The sequence below is a fragment of the Kryptolebias marmoratus genome, linkage group LG21 (assembly GCF_001649575.2).
Source record: "Kryptolebias marmoratus isolate JLee-2015 linkage group LG21, ASM164957v2, whole genome shotgun sequence".
Taxonomy (NCBI): Eukaryota; Metazoa; Chordata; class Actinopteri; order Cyprinodontiformes; family Rivulidae; genus Kryptolebias; species Kryptolebias marmoratus.
This window is the reverse complement of record NC_051450.1, coordinates 17,035,029-17,049,278: the sequence shown is the minus strand read 5'-3', so window position 1 is coordinate 17,049,278 and position 14,250 is coordinate 17,035,029. Positions and strand designations below refer to the sequence as shown.

The following is a 14,250-nucleotide window of genomic DNA, read 5'->3' as shown; positions in this document are numbered from 1 at the left end:
CCCCCCCTCCCCCTCCCCACACCTCCTCCCCTCACCAGGTGATGGAAAGGAAGCGCATATTGAAGCAATATGTTCTGAAGCGTACGGACTTCTCTGAAGACGGCTCACTGTTGCGTTTTCCGAGATCTCGCTCTTTTTTTTGTTTGTTTGTTTGTTCTGCATCGTTCACTCGAGTCGCACTGTAAAACCTGCATTGATCCGACCTTTGTACCCTAAGCGTGTGCGTGTGTATGCGTGCGTGTGTATGCGTGTGTGTGAGCGTTTTATGCAAAATTAGATATACAAGAGAAGTTAAAACCACAGTTATGCAAGTTGTGAACTAATATGGCTTCGCTGATGCTATTTGCCTTGTAAATAAAGAATTCTGTTATTGCATTATTTAACTGAGTGCCTCTTTTATTTAGTTCACAGATTATATAAATTTGAATTATTGAAGTTGCATAGTTTTTAAGAATCGTGTAATTTTCACGCCTTTGATAAAATGCCAAGTTTTATGATTTACATCTGCTCATCCTGAATCGAATCGTTTGTATGAGGCATCTTTTGATTTAATTACAGCCTTCTGTTTAGCTGGGGGCAAACCTGCTGCCAGCTGAAGCAGCTTGTCAGACTGAAATGAAGTTCAGCTGTCCTGGTTTAGGTAATCGCTGAGCAGCAAAAGGACCCCACAGGTGAACGGTATCAGTCAGGAGCAGGTGTCAAAGGTCACGAAGGCGTGCTTTACTTCAGGTCAGCAGCTGGAAAGCTGAAACTTGGGTGTTTCAACAGGACAAAGATCCCAATCATCAGCTCTGGATTCTCCCCAAAGCCCCGATTTCAGCCAATCCAGGCAGATCTGGTGTAGAAGTTCACTGATCTGAATCTTTATCCATCCGTCCATCTTCTTTACTCTCGTCCTTTCCAGGTCACGGGGAGCTGGTGTCCATCTCCAGCAGTCGCTGTGTGGGAGGCAGGGGGACACCCTGGACAGGTCGCAAGTCCATCACAGGGACACATGGAGACAAACGAGACAACCAACCGTTCACGCTCTCACTCACACCCAGGGACACTTTTAGAGTTCCTAACATGCATGTTTTCAGTCTGTATCAGGAGTAAACCCACGTGAGCGCAGGGAGAACATGTAAACTCCACCCGGAGAGGCCCCCGGCTTGGGAAGCGAACCTGCGACCTTCTTGCCGCTGCGCCACACCCCAGGTCCTTATGTGAGGGTAAAAATCAAACATTTAATGGAGAGTCGACCGATGATGCGACTGCTAGTTTATTGTTTGACTTAAAGCTTGTTGCACAGAGGATGGAGTCGGTCATATTAAAAAAAAAAAAAGCACTCGCCTAAAACTGCTTAGATGGTCTGATACTGCAGAGCCGCCGGGGTACCGACTGCCAGTAAGGCTCCAGGCTGATGCATCAGGTCTACGATGTAGCGGCGGGGCTGTGAGAGGCTCCGATTGCTGGGGTTCTCAGTGAAAAGGACCACTTGGTTCCAGGCCCGGTTGTACTCGCCCCGAACGAGAGTGCAGCTCATTTCGATGCAGTCAGCAAGATACTGGAAGTTACAGAAGAGACGGAAGGCCTAAAAACTCAAATATATGAAAGGAAGCTGCAGTTTTTAGGTTCTATGAAGAGTCCATGTGGGGACTGCTTGTACCTTGAACAGCAGGGCTCTGTGGCAGTAGATCCCCTTGCTGATCAAACCGATGGGGATGACGTTCGACCCGAGCTGAAACTTGAGCTCACTGAGGTGCAGGACCCACGGGAACTCGTGCAGCTTCTCCACCTCCACTGCTCCACCCATGGCTTCACTCACAAGCCTGACGAGTTTAACATTTCACAAGCGCTTCAATATGATTTGGTTTTCACGACTTTGAAGATGAGAAAAGTCCTCTTTTTTAAATTTTTATCTCTAGCCCTGGATTTTAGTTCTCTGGTTGGGTTCTCACCTGCCCAGTGCAGCACACTGCTCCGTTTCATCGCTCACAGGGAAGATGGCTTCTTTGGCCTTTTTAACCAACATCTGCAGCGAGACGTCGTCGGCCGCGCTCCGTGGTTTCTCCGCTGAAGACTCGTCGTCTCGTTTCACCTCCTCGTTCTTCTTCCTTTAAAGGATCAGAGTTTTATATTCCGTACTGAGGGTTAGGTACTCTAACTCTACACATTCCACATGAACACACACACACACACACACCTTTGTGTTCCTCTGTCTTTTTTAATGCTAGTGGCTGATTCTGATTGGTTTGTTTGTTTCTCTTCTGGCAGATCTGCTCCTCTACCACAAAAAGAAAAGAAAAAAGGTAACATCTCTGACTTTTAAACTATTTTTTTATTATTTAGTGATTAAACTATGGAAACTGCAGTAAAAATGAAATGGGAAGTTGTGTACATGGATTAAAAAAAGGAACTGAGGGATAAATTGGAAACGATTTAAGATCTAAAAATGATAATCAGATGAATCTAGCTCATATTTACCGCAGGTTTTTTTTTTTTTTAAGTAGCTATAAACCCACAATAAAATATGTAAATTTGGACAAATGTTTCCTTTCATCCATGTAGACATGTTGTGTGGATTGATTTATACTCTGCTGTGGGGCCGACAAGAATAATGGGTCGGTGCTGGTTGACCGGTTCTGTGAACAGTTCCTCTAAAGTCCGAACCCTCTGGCCTGAACAAACCTGCAACACAAAGAAAGAAATCTTACTCCAGTCATGGAACATGAAAAGGAAACCAAAATGAGTAAGTCTGATCTCAATGTTTTCTCCCGTAAAAACTATTTATCGGATTATTTTTATTTTTAAAGTTTGCATTTCTGCAAAACAAAGTCAATAAAAGCTGCAGTAGATGCACAGATTAAAGTCTTGTTTTTGCTTACAAATACTGAACCCATCTGAGAACATGTAATGTTTAACCAAAAATAAAAAAAAATGAGTAAAACTGAAAGTAATAAACAGTTCATGGAAACTGGTGCAGAAACCATCATGGGAGCTTTTTTGTCCTTGTGTCTTTCTGCCAGAAAAATGGGGTGGATTTACTGAAACCCTGAATATTCATTAAAGATGCTGCTGTAAAATATCAATTAATGTTTTAAAGGTCCAAATCCCAGCTGACCTATTCACCGTCACTTTTATTTGGATAAACTTTGTCTTTATTTTTTATTATCTCACCTGTCATTTTGGTAGAGGTATAAAGGCAGACTTCCATTGGCTCTTTTAAAAGTTTTGCTAACAGAACAAGTTAAATAACGAGAAACATAAAAGGCTTGTCCTTGTTTTTTATTTTAAATTACGTAGTTATGAATTTAAGAACTCTTTGTAGAAAGAAAACATCAGTTCAGACCAGAAAAAAAAAGTCTAGTCATACTTCTTTTTGTTTTTTTAGGTTGCCTCTCAAAGCTCTTGCTCAAATAAAAGGAAAACGACAGAAAACAAACCTTCCCAGCATCATAGAATCCACCGGTGATGATGTCAGCAGACGTCAGCTGTCCCGTCAGGCTGAATTTAACTGGTAAGTTGGAGTCAAGCAGGCTGATTATGGCCACGTCGCTGAAATGGTTCCTACGATTTGCTGACTGACTGATTTCTTGAAGGGTTTCCAGGGCTCTGAGACCCGAGAAATGAACAAAACTAATCATTCACGTTTAAAACAGAAAGCATCACGCATGGTGCCATCTGCTGGCTGTGTCTGACATTACATTTCAGACATGACCAACATGTTTTTGTTTTGTACTTTTACTGAGAAACGCTTCTCTGTCCTTAGGAGGCAACACTCATTAGTTCAGTTTAGTGTTTTTCTTATACGTTTACCCAAATTTGCACATTTCCACTGCAGAGGATTTATCACTAGCACAGACATTCACAGCAAAGCAGGCACCGTGCAGCACCTCCCTGTCGTTGGACTGCAGCAGATTCACCAGCAGCTGCAGACCTCCAGCTCTTTGCAACTGTGCGGGACATGAAGTACAATTTAGTTACGAAAAAAAAAAAGATTTTGAATGATTTCCTTGTGGTTTGATTGCTTTATAAGTTGTGTGTTGGTGTAAGAAAACAACAACAGACATTTGCTTGATAGGAAACCTGAAATGTCACAACATTCCTGTCATTAAACAAACACGAGCCTTTAAACAAACACAAACCTTTGCCCTGGCTTCTGCGTCGCAGGCCAGAGCAGCCACACACCGCGTGGCGCTGATCAGGACCTGAGGGTCTTTGGACTTCAGGGGCTCCGCCAGGGCCTGCATGCCTCCGCGGGACAAGATGCTGGACCTGATGAGCTCCTCTCCTGCCATGTTGCAAAGCGTGGCGGCAGAACTGGCCACGGACACGGGGCAGCTTCCGTCCAGCTGCTGGACAAGGACCTCGTGGCCCCCGGCCTCAAACACTGCTCTGGAAGACAGCAAGTCGGCAAGCAGACGATAAACTGAAGAGCTTTGATTCTGACTGCTGCCGTCCTGCACAACCATACAGAACCTCTGCAACATATACACTGCATTTCTTAAACAGAATGGTCAAATTTAAAAAGGCAAAGCAATAAAAGAGGGGACGGTAAAGGAATGATGCATAGGAAGTCGGTAAATAATTCTCTAAGCTTCATCATGACATATTCAACCAAAGACAGGGACGGGGACGGGTAAACTGCAGTGGATAAATTGAATTTAGCTACTTATGTTGCATTCATCAAGAAGAATTCAATACTCTGAAGCAAGGTTGTACAAAGGAATGAGTCTAAATTTAGTCTGATTTATGTGAAACAGAATATGTTAGCTGTTTCTATTAGTTAATTTGTCACACACCACTTCTGCATTTTTGTTTCATAAATAAATGACACTATAATAAGTTTAGTGTTGTTTGCATTTAGGCCATTTTAAACCCTGATATGGCTCAGATGTATTTTTGTACGTTGTTTTTATTTTTCTCTGATTCAAATGAACACAGAGAATAAGAGTTAGGTCTTAGATCAGAGTAAACTTTCCCTGATGTATGGTACCATTAAGGTGGAGGTCAGAGGTCACGTGGTCAGTTTAGCACTCACAGGGAGTTAGGCTGGTTGTTTTGGGTGAGGGCAGAAAGAGTCTGAGTTGCTGCTTCTCTTACTTCAAGGTTCTCGCTGCTCAGCAGCTGCACCACTGCGGGGATACAGCCTGAAACACACAAATCCGTTTTACATTCTCTTACATGACTGTGCTGGCCCCGTTGTAGCTCAGCAACTGTATGCGTACCCAGGTCTCTGAAGTCATCTTTGCTGGGCGGGTGGACGCTCATGGCAGCCACAGCTCGACAGGCGGACGCTTTCACGCCGGCGTCCGCCACAGACAGAAGCTCAGTTAGAACTTTCTCTGCTTCCTGCTCGTGGAGGACTTTGCAGCTCTCGGCTGCACGTGCATTCAGGAGCGACAGGACAAATGAGTAAAAGAAAAGAAAAAAAACAGAGCTACTGTGTTTTTGTCATCCTGCTTTGTTGGTGTGCTTACAGCTTTGTGCCACCCTGGTGAGGCATTTCACTGCAGTGGACTGGATTTCAGGAATGTTGGAGGCGAGGACAAAGTCCATCAGCCTCGCCAGTCCTCCGTCACTGTGGATCTGCTCAACAGCCTCACGGTCACACAAACAGTTAGACACCACCTGTAAAGCTTCAACATGCAAGTCGCTAAACTCCTGTAAGAAATAAAGGAATATATGCAGGAGCACAGGATGAAAATGTAACAATATGAAACACCACAACAGGTATTACTGTCGCTTTATTCTTTCCTCCTGCTTTAGCTTATTTTGACAGAAATAACAGAATGAACCTTGTTATGGAGGATGTCCACCAGCTTTTCAAATCCGCTCTCGTTTCTGAAGGCGCCGCGTGCGTCCTTGTCAGCAGTGACGCACCGCAGCGTCTTCAAAGCCAGATGCTGAATGACAGGAAACTCGGATTTCAGCAGCTCCAAAAGTGGCGGGACTCCTCCGAACTCGTGCACTGCCTGGCGACTTTTGTAGTCCTTCGTAACGCCAAAACCCGCAAAAGGAATCAGGAAAACAGAACAAAAACAAGAGGCCAACTGCTGTAAACCCACAGCAGACTGAGTCAAACCTGAACAAGGTTGGAGATGATCTCAAGCGAGTTCTTCTTGACGTCGGGGTCTGAGCTGGACAGGAGGGAAATCAGAGGTGGCAGGCCGTTGTTCTCAAAGATCTGGACCCTGCTGAGGAAATCCACGGACAGAGACGCAAGACACAGGGTCGCAAACTCATGGAGCACTGTGTCCTCTGAGGCAAAAAAAATACAGAAACGAAACAAATACAAAAAGGCAGCAACACGTTGTATAGTAAGAGTTTATAGCTTTTATTGTGACTGCCTTAAAAATACAGATTGCCTACAACATGTGTGAGTGTTGAAATATAAAATTACTCACCTTGAAGAGAGAGTTTTTCTATAATTGATGGAATGGCGTTTTGTTTTTTCAAAGCACTGCTTACGTTGCCTTTCAAATAAAACATGAGAAAAGCTCACTGCAGTGACCCAAAGCGAGGCCATCCATCAGCTCACTTATTTTGTTCAACCGATAAAACTAAATTCGGACTCTTATTTTGTAGAGTAAACCATCATCCATGCAAATAAATGGTCAGGAAACTTTACAGCCAGGTGTTTGCATTACTTGTATAGTTAATCATCAGAATTTATTGCAAAGTCTTTGTCATAACACATACCATTGGTGGCCATGATGCCCAGAGCCGTGAAGGCATTGCCTCTGACCAGTTTGTTGCTGTGATTAATGAGCCTGCAGAGGGGCTCCAAGGCTCCAAGTCCCAGCAGAGAAACCTTATTCTCATCTCCTGACAACAGGGGGAGACAGCGAACAACAAAACTCAGCAAACAGACACTAACATGTCATTACAACACACTGTAGGATACATCTGACTTAAAGTAAGCCATTAAAGTCAGGCAAAGTCAGACTAATAGGTGTTGGTGTATTTTGCTGGACCTTTTTCTGCAAAGGTGCGGATTACTTCACATGCTTTCACCAGGATGTCCTCCTCTGGAGAGCTCAGCAGCAGCACTGCTGTGGCTGGGGTTTTTATCTCCACAGGCAGGGGCTCAAACTGAGAGGACAGGGAGAAGAATTATTACGGTACAGCCATAATATGGAGCCAAACTACAGCTACCTGTGTCAAATTTCACATAACATACAGTATAATTATTAGGCTTTATGGGTAAAGGTGAAAATGTATTTTTGTTCCCTACCGGTTCGTTGCATGGAGTTTTACTTTCCTTTGCCGACTTTCTTCCCATTTTGTTGTCTAGAGAAAAACAGAATTAATTGATAACTTATAGCCATTCACTAGCTGTTCAATACAGCCTTACTGAAATAAACTCATGAAGCTAAACCCCAAAGCTAACCTGATAGCTACCTTAACCGGGATGCTATGCTAGCACTGCTCGCCAGCGACGCTTAAAAACAAACTCAAATTTAGTTTTTCCGTCTTAAATGTCCACTTTCACTTATCCTCTCTGTCCAGTCTAAAAATATTTTTAAATTAACGCACTCCTCATCGATTACAAGAAGCGCAAAGTTTGTTCAAAGTTTTGCAAATAAATAAACAAACAAAAAAGGAAGTTGACGCCGGGGGTTGCTAGGCAACGAGAACGAGTCCCTCAAAATAAACAAATGTTTGAACATTTATCCGTGCGAGTCCTGCATTGAACCCCCAGAAAAAAAATTCAAACATAATTGTTCAACTATTATTTAGGCTGCATCCATATTGCGATACAAGTAGCATGTCAGCATATTTAAGCACAAAAACTACCTGTTACTATGGATACGCTTCGGCGCGTGCGCAGTTTGCGCTCCGTGACAACAGGAGAAAGAGCATATAAGCGTGTACGAAACAGTTAGATAAACAAGACTTATCAAAGCTTGTCAAAGTTGTAAATCAGTTTTTTGTCACATATGTGCTAAAGTTAATTAAATGGTTTATAAAAAATAAAATAGCCTATTTATTCACAAACAGTTTAGTTTGACTCATCGGTGCCAAGTCTCTGTTGCATATTCTTAGTTGTAACAATAATTATAAACAACATAGAGCTTAATTTTACTGCTTTAGTTTTATTTCTTTGTTTTAAAAAGGCAAAGTTGAAAATCCAAATATTTTGGGGGCTTGCCTCTGTTTTAAGACCCTAACAACTTCTGTAAACATGTTTCCCATAACCCTGAATTTCCACTTGAATGAATTCAGCTGCTCAGATTTTGAAAGTTTGTTCTTTACTGCCCCCTCGTCTAAATACTGAGCACCTGCCCCTTTAAAGCCTCCTGCCTGCAGGAAGATGCATTGAGATGCATGAGCTGTTTCTCGGCCAATGGAAGGCAGGAGGAAGCTGAGGAGCATCCTCTTCATCAGACGTGCTGATGTAAACCCGGTGGGTGCCCTCGGATGACCACAAGGAGCCACACGCGGGCGGCAGGACGCAGACTGACGCTGCAGAAGTTTTTGGCTTGTCACTGAAACGACTCTGATTCATTTCAGGAGGTAAGTTTGTTTTGCATCTGATGAAATGTTTTAGATAACCTTTTTTTTAAGAAAAGAGCAAAGTTTAAGAGCTACATTACGCACAGAGCAGGACGCACTCCATTCTTTTTACGCATTTCTCTTTCTTTCCCCTTAAATTAGTGTCAAAGTCTATAAAATGCTTCATTAATGCTGACCTCTGCTCCGAGCTGACTGTTCTCTGATTGGTGTCATGACCCTGGTTTGTCTCTCTATTTACTGGCTGACTGGAAAGCAGTTTTTTGTTTAAAACGCATGTTTAAACCAGGTGGTGTGTGTGACCTCTCAGCTGGAAATATTGCAAAGTCGGCTGTCCGATTTTTACTGCGGATGGCACCCTCTCCAAGAGCTTTGGTCAATATTTGCTCGACAGGATTCAAATTTTAGGTTTAGATTAGATAATCCTGTCTCCACACCTGAAGCAGTCCTATATCACAGGTGTGGTTATGTTTTTGTAACTCGCCCTCTCTTCCTTTCTTTCTTCCTTCTCTTTTTCTCGTCCATTAAGAAAACAAAATCCCCCTCTGAACCTTTCCTCCACCCTCCGTGCTGTCATGTCCCTCTCCAGCATCCCCGTCATGCTGAAGGACAGCCCAGCCCGGGGCTTCTTCCCCGGCCCGCACCCCTACATCTTCCCCGGGACGCACGGCCTCCCCCACCCGCTCAAGTCGCTCGGTCGGCTGGTGTCGGACACCTCCCTGCCCCTCGGCCTCCCCGGCGGCGCCTTCCTGAACCAGGGCGGCCCGGTCCTCCACGAGCACATGGTGCTGAGCGCGTTCCCGTACAACCCGAGCCAGATGTTGGCCGGGCACGCGCTGCTCTCCAAGCCGGAGGAGCTGGCCGCGGTGGTGACGGAGCACGCGGCCGGCCCGCTGTCCGCGGACTTCAGCAGCCCGGCCAGCGAGAGGTCTTCATCGGGCTCTTCCTCCTCCTCCTCCTCCAAGGAGAGCTTGTTCGGCCTGCAGGGCGCACATCTGTCCCCGGGGAAAAAGGCCACAGCTTATAACTTCAGTGAGGACGACCTGTTCCTGGTGCTGTATGGGTACTCCAGCGGGCAGGAGCGCAGCGTCGGGCACGCCATATCAGGAGTGACCCTGCCAGGAAACCCAGGTGATCCAATCAGATGACTTTTTAATGTCAAATAAACATATCTGTTTGATTAAATAATATTATCTCTTCTCTGTATTGTTTAACATTTTTGCTTGTTTTCTCAGCTTCTGAATCCCACATTCCGCTCGACAAAGAAACCCTTGAACTCCCAGAAGGTGAGAAAAACCTTTTATTAATAATAAAAATAAAAAAATTGTGATCTGCCTCTCGGGGTTGATCTTTTAACTCCGTGTTGCAGGGCTAATTGTCCTCCAGGCGTCTTGGGGAAACGCTTCCCACTGCGGGGTTTTCACGGATAAAAGCAGCATCCCCAAAGGCGCACGTTTCGGACCTTTCCGAGGAAAGCTGGTCAACACCAGCGAGATAAAAACATATGACGACAACACGTTAATGTGGGAGGTGAGGATTTTTTTCTTTCTTATATATATATATTTATTTTCTGCGGCTTCGAGTCTGTCATAAAAACTCAGCTGGTCCTCCTCCAGGTGTTTGAGAACGGCCGGCTGAGTCACTTCGTGGACGGCCGAGGCGCGTCGGGAAACTGGATGTCTTTGGTGAAGTGCGCCCGGTTCCCGGAGGAGCAGAACCTGACCGCGGTGCAGGTCCAGGGCCAGATTTTCTACGAGGCCTGCAAAGAGATCGGCCCAGGCCAGGAGCTCCTGGTGTGGTACGGAGACTGCTACACACAGTTCCTCGGGATCCCGCTCACCCTGAAGTACCCCAAAGAGGACGGCAACGCGGGCCCCCCCACCGAAGGTCGGAATCCGCTCGCAGATCCGCGGGTGCGTTGTAATCTCCACCGCTCTGAATGCCTTCGTTTTGTCTCCAGATGCCGGGGAGGGCTTCAAGTGCGACAGGTGCGGGAAGGTGTTCGCCTACAGGTACTACAGAGACAAACACCTGAAGTACACGCGCTGCGTGGACCAGGGGGACCGGAAGTTCCCCTGTCACCTGTGCAACAGGTCGTTCGAGAAGCGGGACAGGTTGCGGATCCACATTCTGCACGTGCATGAAAAACACAGACCTCACAAGGTACTAAAGCAGCACGCGCGCTGTTATTTGCAGGATGTCAAAAGTTGGTGCTGAAGGGACAGCTCCCAGGAGCCGGACTTTTTATGGTTTAGGGCCCATTTATGCAAAAATATCTTTATATTTTTATTGTGTAATATAAAATGCATCGAAATAATTTGTGTATTGAACGAAACTAAATTAAATAAAATGATTGTCTGTGAAGCTTTAAATGTAAATAGTCTCTACCGACTATAGCGATGTTGCCCATTCTGTTTTCAAAAAGAATGCATCAAAAATTTATATTTTTTTCTCTATTCCACAAGATGACTGATTAAAATGTGTTATTTCCACGCAGTGCTCAGTTTGTGGGAAGAGTTTCTCTCAGTCTTCCAGCCTCAACAAACACATGCGTGTGCACTCTGGAGAGCGGCCTTATAAATGTGTCTACTGCAACAAGGTATCAAAACGTTTCTTTTAGTTTATATCAGTGCCTAAAAGTGTAATTCGAATGCATTAGATATTATTATTTCAGCCTGGTCCCGTAGAATAGTCTAGAAACAGGTCAGGTTTATGAACTAACCTGTTTGGGTGTTTAGATTTAGTGAATGCATTTTCACTTTTTTATTTGTATGATTATTATTCAATTATTCAATTATTTATTTATTTTATTTATATATTTTTGTGACATTTAAGTCGTTATGTCTAACAAAAATTAATAACAAAAGGTATAGTCGCAAAAAATAAAAACAGCGAGTGTGGTCATTCTCGGCTTCCGTAATTTTACTCCGTTTATTGAATTATTAAATTAGTTTGACTTGTTGGCCTGAACATAAACGGTGTTTTGTGTGTTGTGTAACCAAAAAAGAATGGTTTGAAACGGGCTGAGAGGAAAAAATAATAACAGGTTTTATTGTGACTAAATATCTGAACAAGTATCGAATTAAAATTTGGCTTCATTAAATTTAAATTCAGTTTGCTAGCTGCAGCATGTTAGCTGAGGAGGCCTTAAAAAACAAGAAATATATATTTTTTAAACATGTGTCTGTTCTATTACTCTATAGTAGCTCCCCTCAGGCGTTTCTCTGCTCCTCTCTGACTCATCTTTTAAACCAGTTTTTTCACGGTGTTTTGTTGTTGGCGCGAGTCTTCAGTCTTCGCCCCACTTAGATGCTAATTACCTCCAGATGCACACCCAGACTTTTGTGCTTCAAGGTTTTTTGGCTTTTAATTTATGACCCCGGACGGACTACTTTGCTGGGACTTTTTAAAATTGTTTTAAACCAGTCACAACCCGTGTTCGAACCCGCGACCTCAGGATTCCCAGACCGCTTTTTCTCCAGCTGGATAATTGAACTCCATAGGCCCATTATGTGAGGCCATAATAAGGCTGAGTCGCTTTATCATTAATATATATAAGACAATAAAAGCGTTTTATAATCATTATTATTTTCCCCTTCAGGCCTTCACCGCCTCCAGCATCCTGCGGACGCACATCCGGCAGCACTCCGGCGAGAGGCCCTTCAAGTGCAAACACTGCGGGAAGGCCTTCGCCTCCCACGCGGCCCACGACAGCCACGTGCGCCGGACCCACGCGAGGGACAAGCCGCACCAGTGCGAGCTGTGCGGGGCGTCGTTCCCGGAGGAGCAGGAGCTCAAACAGCACCAGAAAGTCCACAAAAGTGAGGAAATACAGGAGCAAATACACGCATGTATAATCTTCATTTAAATTTAAAAACCCTGATTGTTATTATTGATAACCGGAAGTTAAATAAATGTCACAATTTTATTATTGGTGTAAAAGAGGAAACATGAGTTTTTATTATTATTTGCCCCTTTTTTGTTTTTGTTCTTTAAAATGCAGTTGTTCATATCGTTTTATTTTTATGACTAAAAAAAACAACAAATAAAACAAAAACATACCAAAGATTTTGTTTCCTTTGCCTTCAAACTTCAAACTTAGCTTTTGTTTAAAGCCTAACTGGATGTTAGTGAGATATTAAAACGAAAAATTAAACAATTAGTAGTAAAAAAATATTAAAATTACAAAAAAGAACTCCATACAAATAAAAAGGAATTAGAAAATAGTCTCCATAAATGAGGAAAATGTGTCTATGGTGAGAAAAATGCAAAATATATTGTGCAAAAGCCAGTTTTAATATTTAAGGATGTAAAGACTGATGTGTTGAAATGTAATATATTGTCTTTTTTTGCAGAGAGACAAATGGAAACCACCGGTGTCCAGCCTGGACTGGAGGAGGACTCCGTGTTCCCGATGAAGGACCTCCACAGATTACAGAAGAACCCTGAGCAGGGCGTCTCTTATCCCGGGTTAACAGTTTTAAACTCCGAGTATCGGCCCTGGAACTAGAAAAATGAAAAAGCCTGTGATACATTTTAAATGAGTTAAACAGGATAGACTCTGCTGCTTGTGGAAGAAAAAAAAGGACATTTTAATTTATAGATTTATTTTAAAGGAGACGTGATCTTTTAAATCCTGTAAATATGTATTTATGTTGTGTTGTTCTGTGGCTTGAAGCTATAACACTCTCCATTATTATTATTATTATTATTATTATTATTATTATTATTATTGTTGCTTTAAAAAGCTCAACATTTTTACCTTTGCTGTTTTAAGCTTGTTTGTCTATAATGTGAATCTTCTTTAATTTAAAAAGTATAATGATATTTTATGTTATATTAGGCTGCCTAGAGCACGCCACAGTGTGTGATTGTTTTACTTTGAGGGTAGTTTTTTGATCATCAGCAAGTAATAAAAAAGTGCATGTTCAAAGTGCAAATTCATCTTTTGTTGTTTGTTTAAATTTCAGATTAATAAAAGGTGAGATTAAATTGCCATCCATGTATTTTTATGGTAAAGTACAATTGCCAGAATTTCATTGTAACAAATATAATGACAATGTATGATTATCATTATTATCATTATTTTTAAAACATAAAAATAAAAATATGCACACTGTAAATCAAGACTTTAGGTAGAAAAAATAAAGACAGTGCAGCTGTAAGTAAAGCAGTATTTTATTTAAAACTTCTAATTTACTATCAGCTGCCGTGGCCAGAGTTTCCCTGTTAAACGAAGGTGATAAAAAGATGTAGAAGACAAAACCATTTCTGTAAATAATTCAAACAATGCTGCAAAACCTCGAAGGATGAGACCCATTTTATACACATAATCTGGGTAATTTACTTTATAATTAAACTTTTGATTTCACATGATTCAGACAGTCTTAAAAACTGGATCTCCTCTGAGACAAGCACATTTTAAATTATTTCCATAGCAAAAGACAAACAAAACATTACCCCCCTGGACATAAACCGTCTTCACATAACAGCAGTAAACATTCTGATTTTAAGCAAACTTTCTCTGGGGGACAGTAGCTAACCGAAACGTTAACTGTTGTCCGATCTGAACAACACTTCAACAGCATTTGCAGTTTTCCTGGCTGGTGATGAACTGGACACGACATACTCCCAGTAAACACGAACAAACCCGGGGAGCTAATGAATGACAAAAGAGCCAAGCTGTAAAGTGGCCCTTTGCTTCGCACACAAAAGGAGCGTCGCTCTGACTGACATCTGTCCTCACGCTGTCAC

The 14,250-nt window shown here is 42.8% G+C and overlaps 2 protein-coding genes across 4 annotated transcripts; one reads left to right on the top strand and one right to left on the bottom strand.

Moving 5' to 3' along the window:
• Window positions 1-1,240: 1,240 nt before the first annotated feature.
• armc3 (armadillo repeat containing 3) lies at window positions 1,241-7,740 on the bottom strand. 3 transcript variants are annotated; one of them, XM_017406617.3, is made up of 18 exons: window positions 7,373-7,740; window positions 7,217-7,272; window positions 6,957-7,074; window positions 6,682-6,807; window positions 6,387-6,455; window positions 6,065-6,240; window positions 5,778-5,972; window positions 5,460-5,643; window positions 5,208-5,360; window positions 5,021-5,129; window positions 4,125-4,374; window positions 3,796-3,932; window positions 3,423-3,591; window positions 2,573-2,667; window positions 2,183-2,263; window positions 1,938-2,093; window positions 1,646-1,808; window positions 1,241-1,543 (listed from the first exon to the last, which is right to left on the bottom strand). In XM_017406617.3, exons 2-18 carry the CDS (start codon window positions 7,262-7,264, stop codon window positions 1,340-1,342), a joined length of 2,433 nt encoding a protein of 810 aa, XP_017262106.1. In that variant the 5' UTR covers window positions 7,265-7,272; window positions 7,373-7,740; the 3' UTR covers window positions 1,241-1,339. The 3 variants fall into 3 exon arrangements, with proteins under 3 accessions (XP_017262106.1, XP_024859591.1, XP_037829008.1); XM_025003823.2 differs by having other exon boundaries at window positions 7,384-7,740; XM_037973080.1 differs by lacking the exon at window positions 2,183-2,263 and having other exon boundaries at window positions 7,384-7,740.
• Window positions 7,741-8,398: 658 nt separating this feature from the next.
• Window positions 8,399-13,173, top strand: prdm14 (PR domain containing 14). Its single transcript, XM_017406469.3, has 9 exons — window positions 8,399-8,499; window positions 9,026-9,627; window positions 9,732-9,782; window positions 9,866-10,026; window positions 10,113-10,383; window positions 10,457-10,659; window positions 10,994-11,095; window positions 12,098-12,317; window positions 12,852-13,173. The coding sequence occupies exons 2-9, from the start codon at window positions 9,072-9,074 to the stop codon at window positions 13,004-13,006; spliced, it is 1,719 nt and encodes a 572-aa protein (XP_017261958.1). The 5' UTR covers window positions 8,399-8,499; window positions 9,026-9,071; the 3' UTR covers window positions 13,007-13,173.
• The last annotated feature ends 1,077 nt before the right edge of the window (window positions 13,174-14,250 follow it).

What these genes read in the sequence shown, in the direction of transcription:
- armc3 (XM_017406617.3), bottom strand. Translation starts at nt 7,264, where the DNA reads ATGGGAAGAAAGTCGGCAAAGGAAAGTAAAACTCCATGCAACGAACCG. An exon ending in CCGCACCTTTGCAGAAAAAG is followed by an intron (nt 6,808 to 6,956) that starts GTCCAGCAAAAT and finishes CCCTGTTGTCAG; the next exon opens with GAGATGAGAATAAGGTTTCT. An exon ending in CAGTGTGCTGCACTGGGCAG is followed by an intron (nt 1,809 to 1,937) that starts GTGAGAACCCAA and finishes TAAACTCGTCAG; the next exon opens with GCTTGTGAGTGAAGCCATGG.
- prdm14 (XM_017406469.3), top strand. Translation starts at nt 9,072, where the DNA reads ATGTCCCTCTCCAGCATCCCCGTCATGCTGAAGGACAGCCCAGCCCGG. An exon ending in AACCCTTGAACTCCCAGAAG is followed by an intron (nt 9,783 to 9,865) that starts GTGAGAAAAACC and finishes TCCGTGTTGCAG; the next exon opens with GGCTAATTGTCCTCCAGGCG. An exon ending in ACAACACGTTAATGTGGGAG is followed by an intron (nt 10,027 to 10,112) that starts GTGAGGATTTTT and finishes GTCCTCCTCCAG; the next exon opens with GTGTTTGAGAACGGCCGGCT.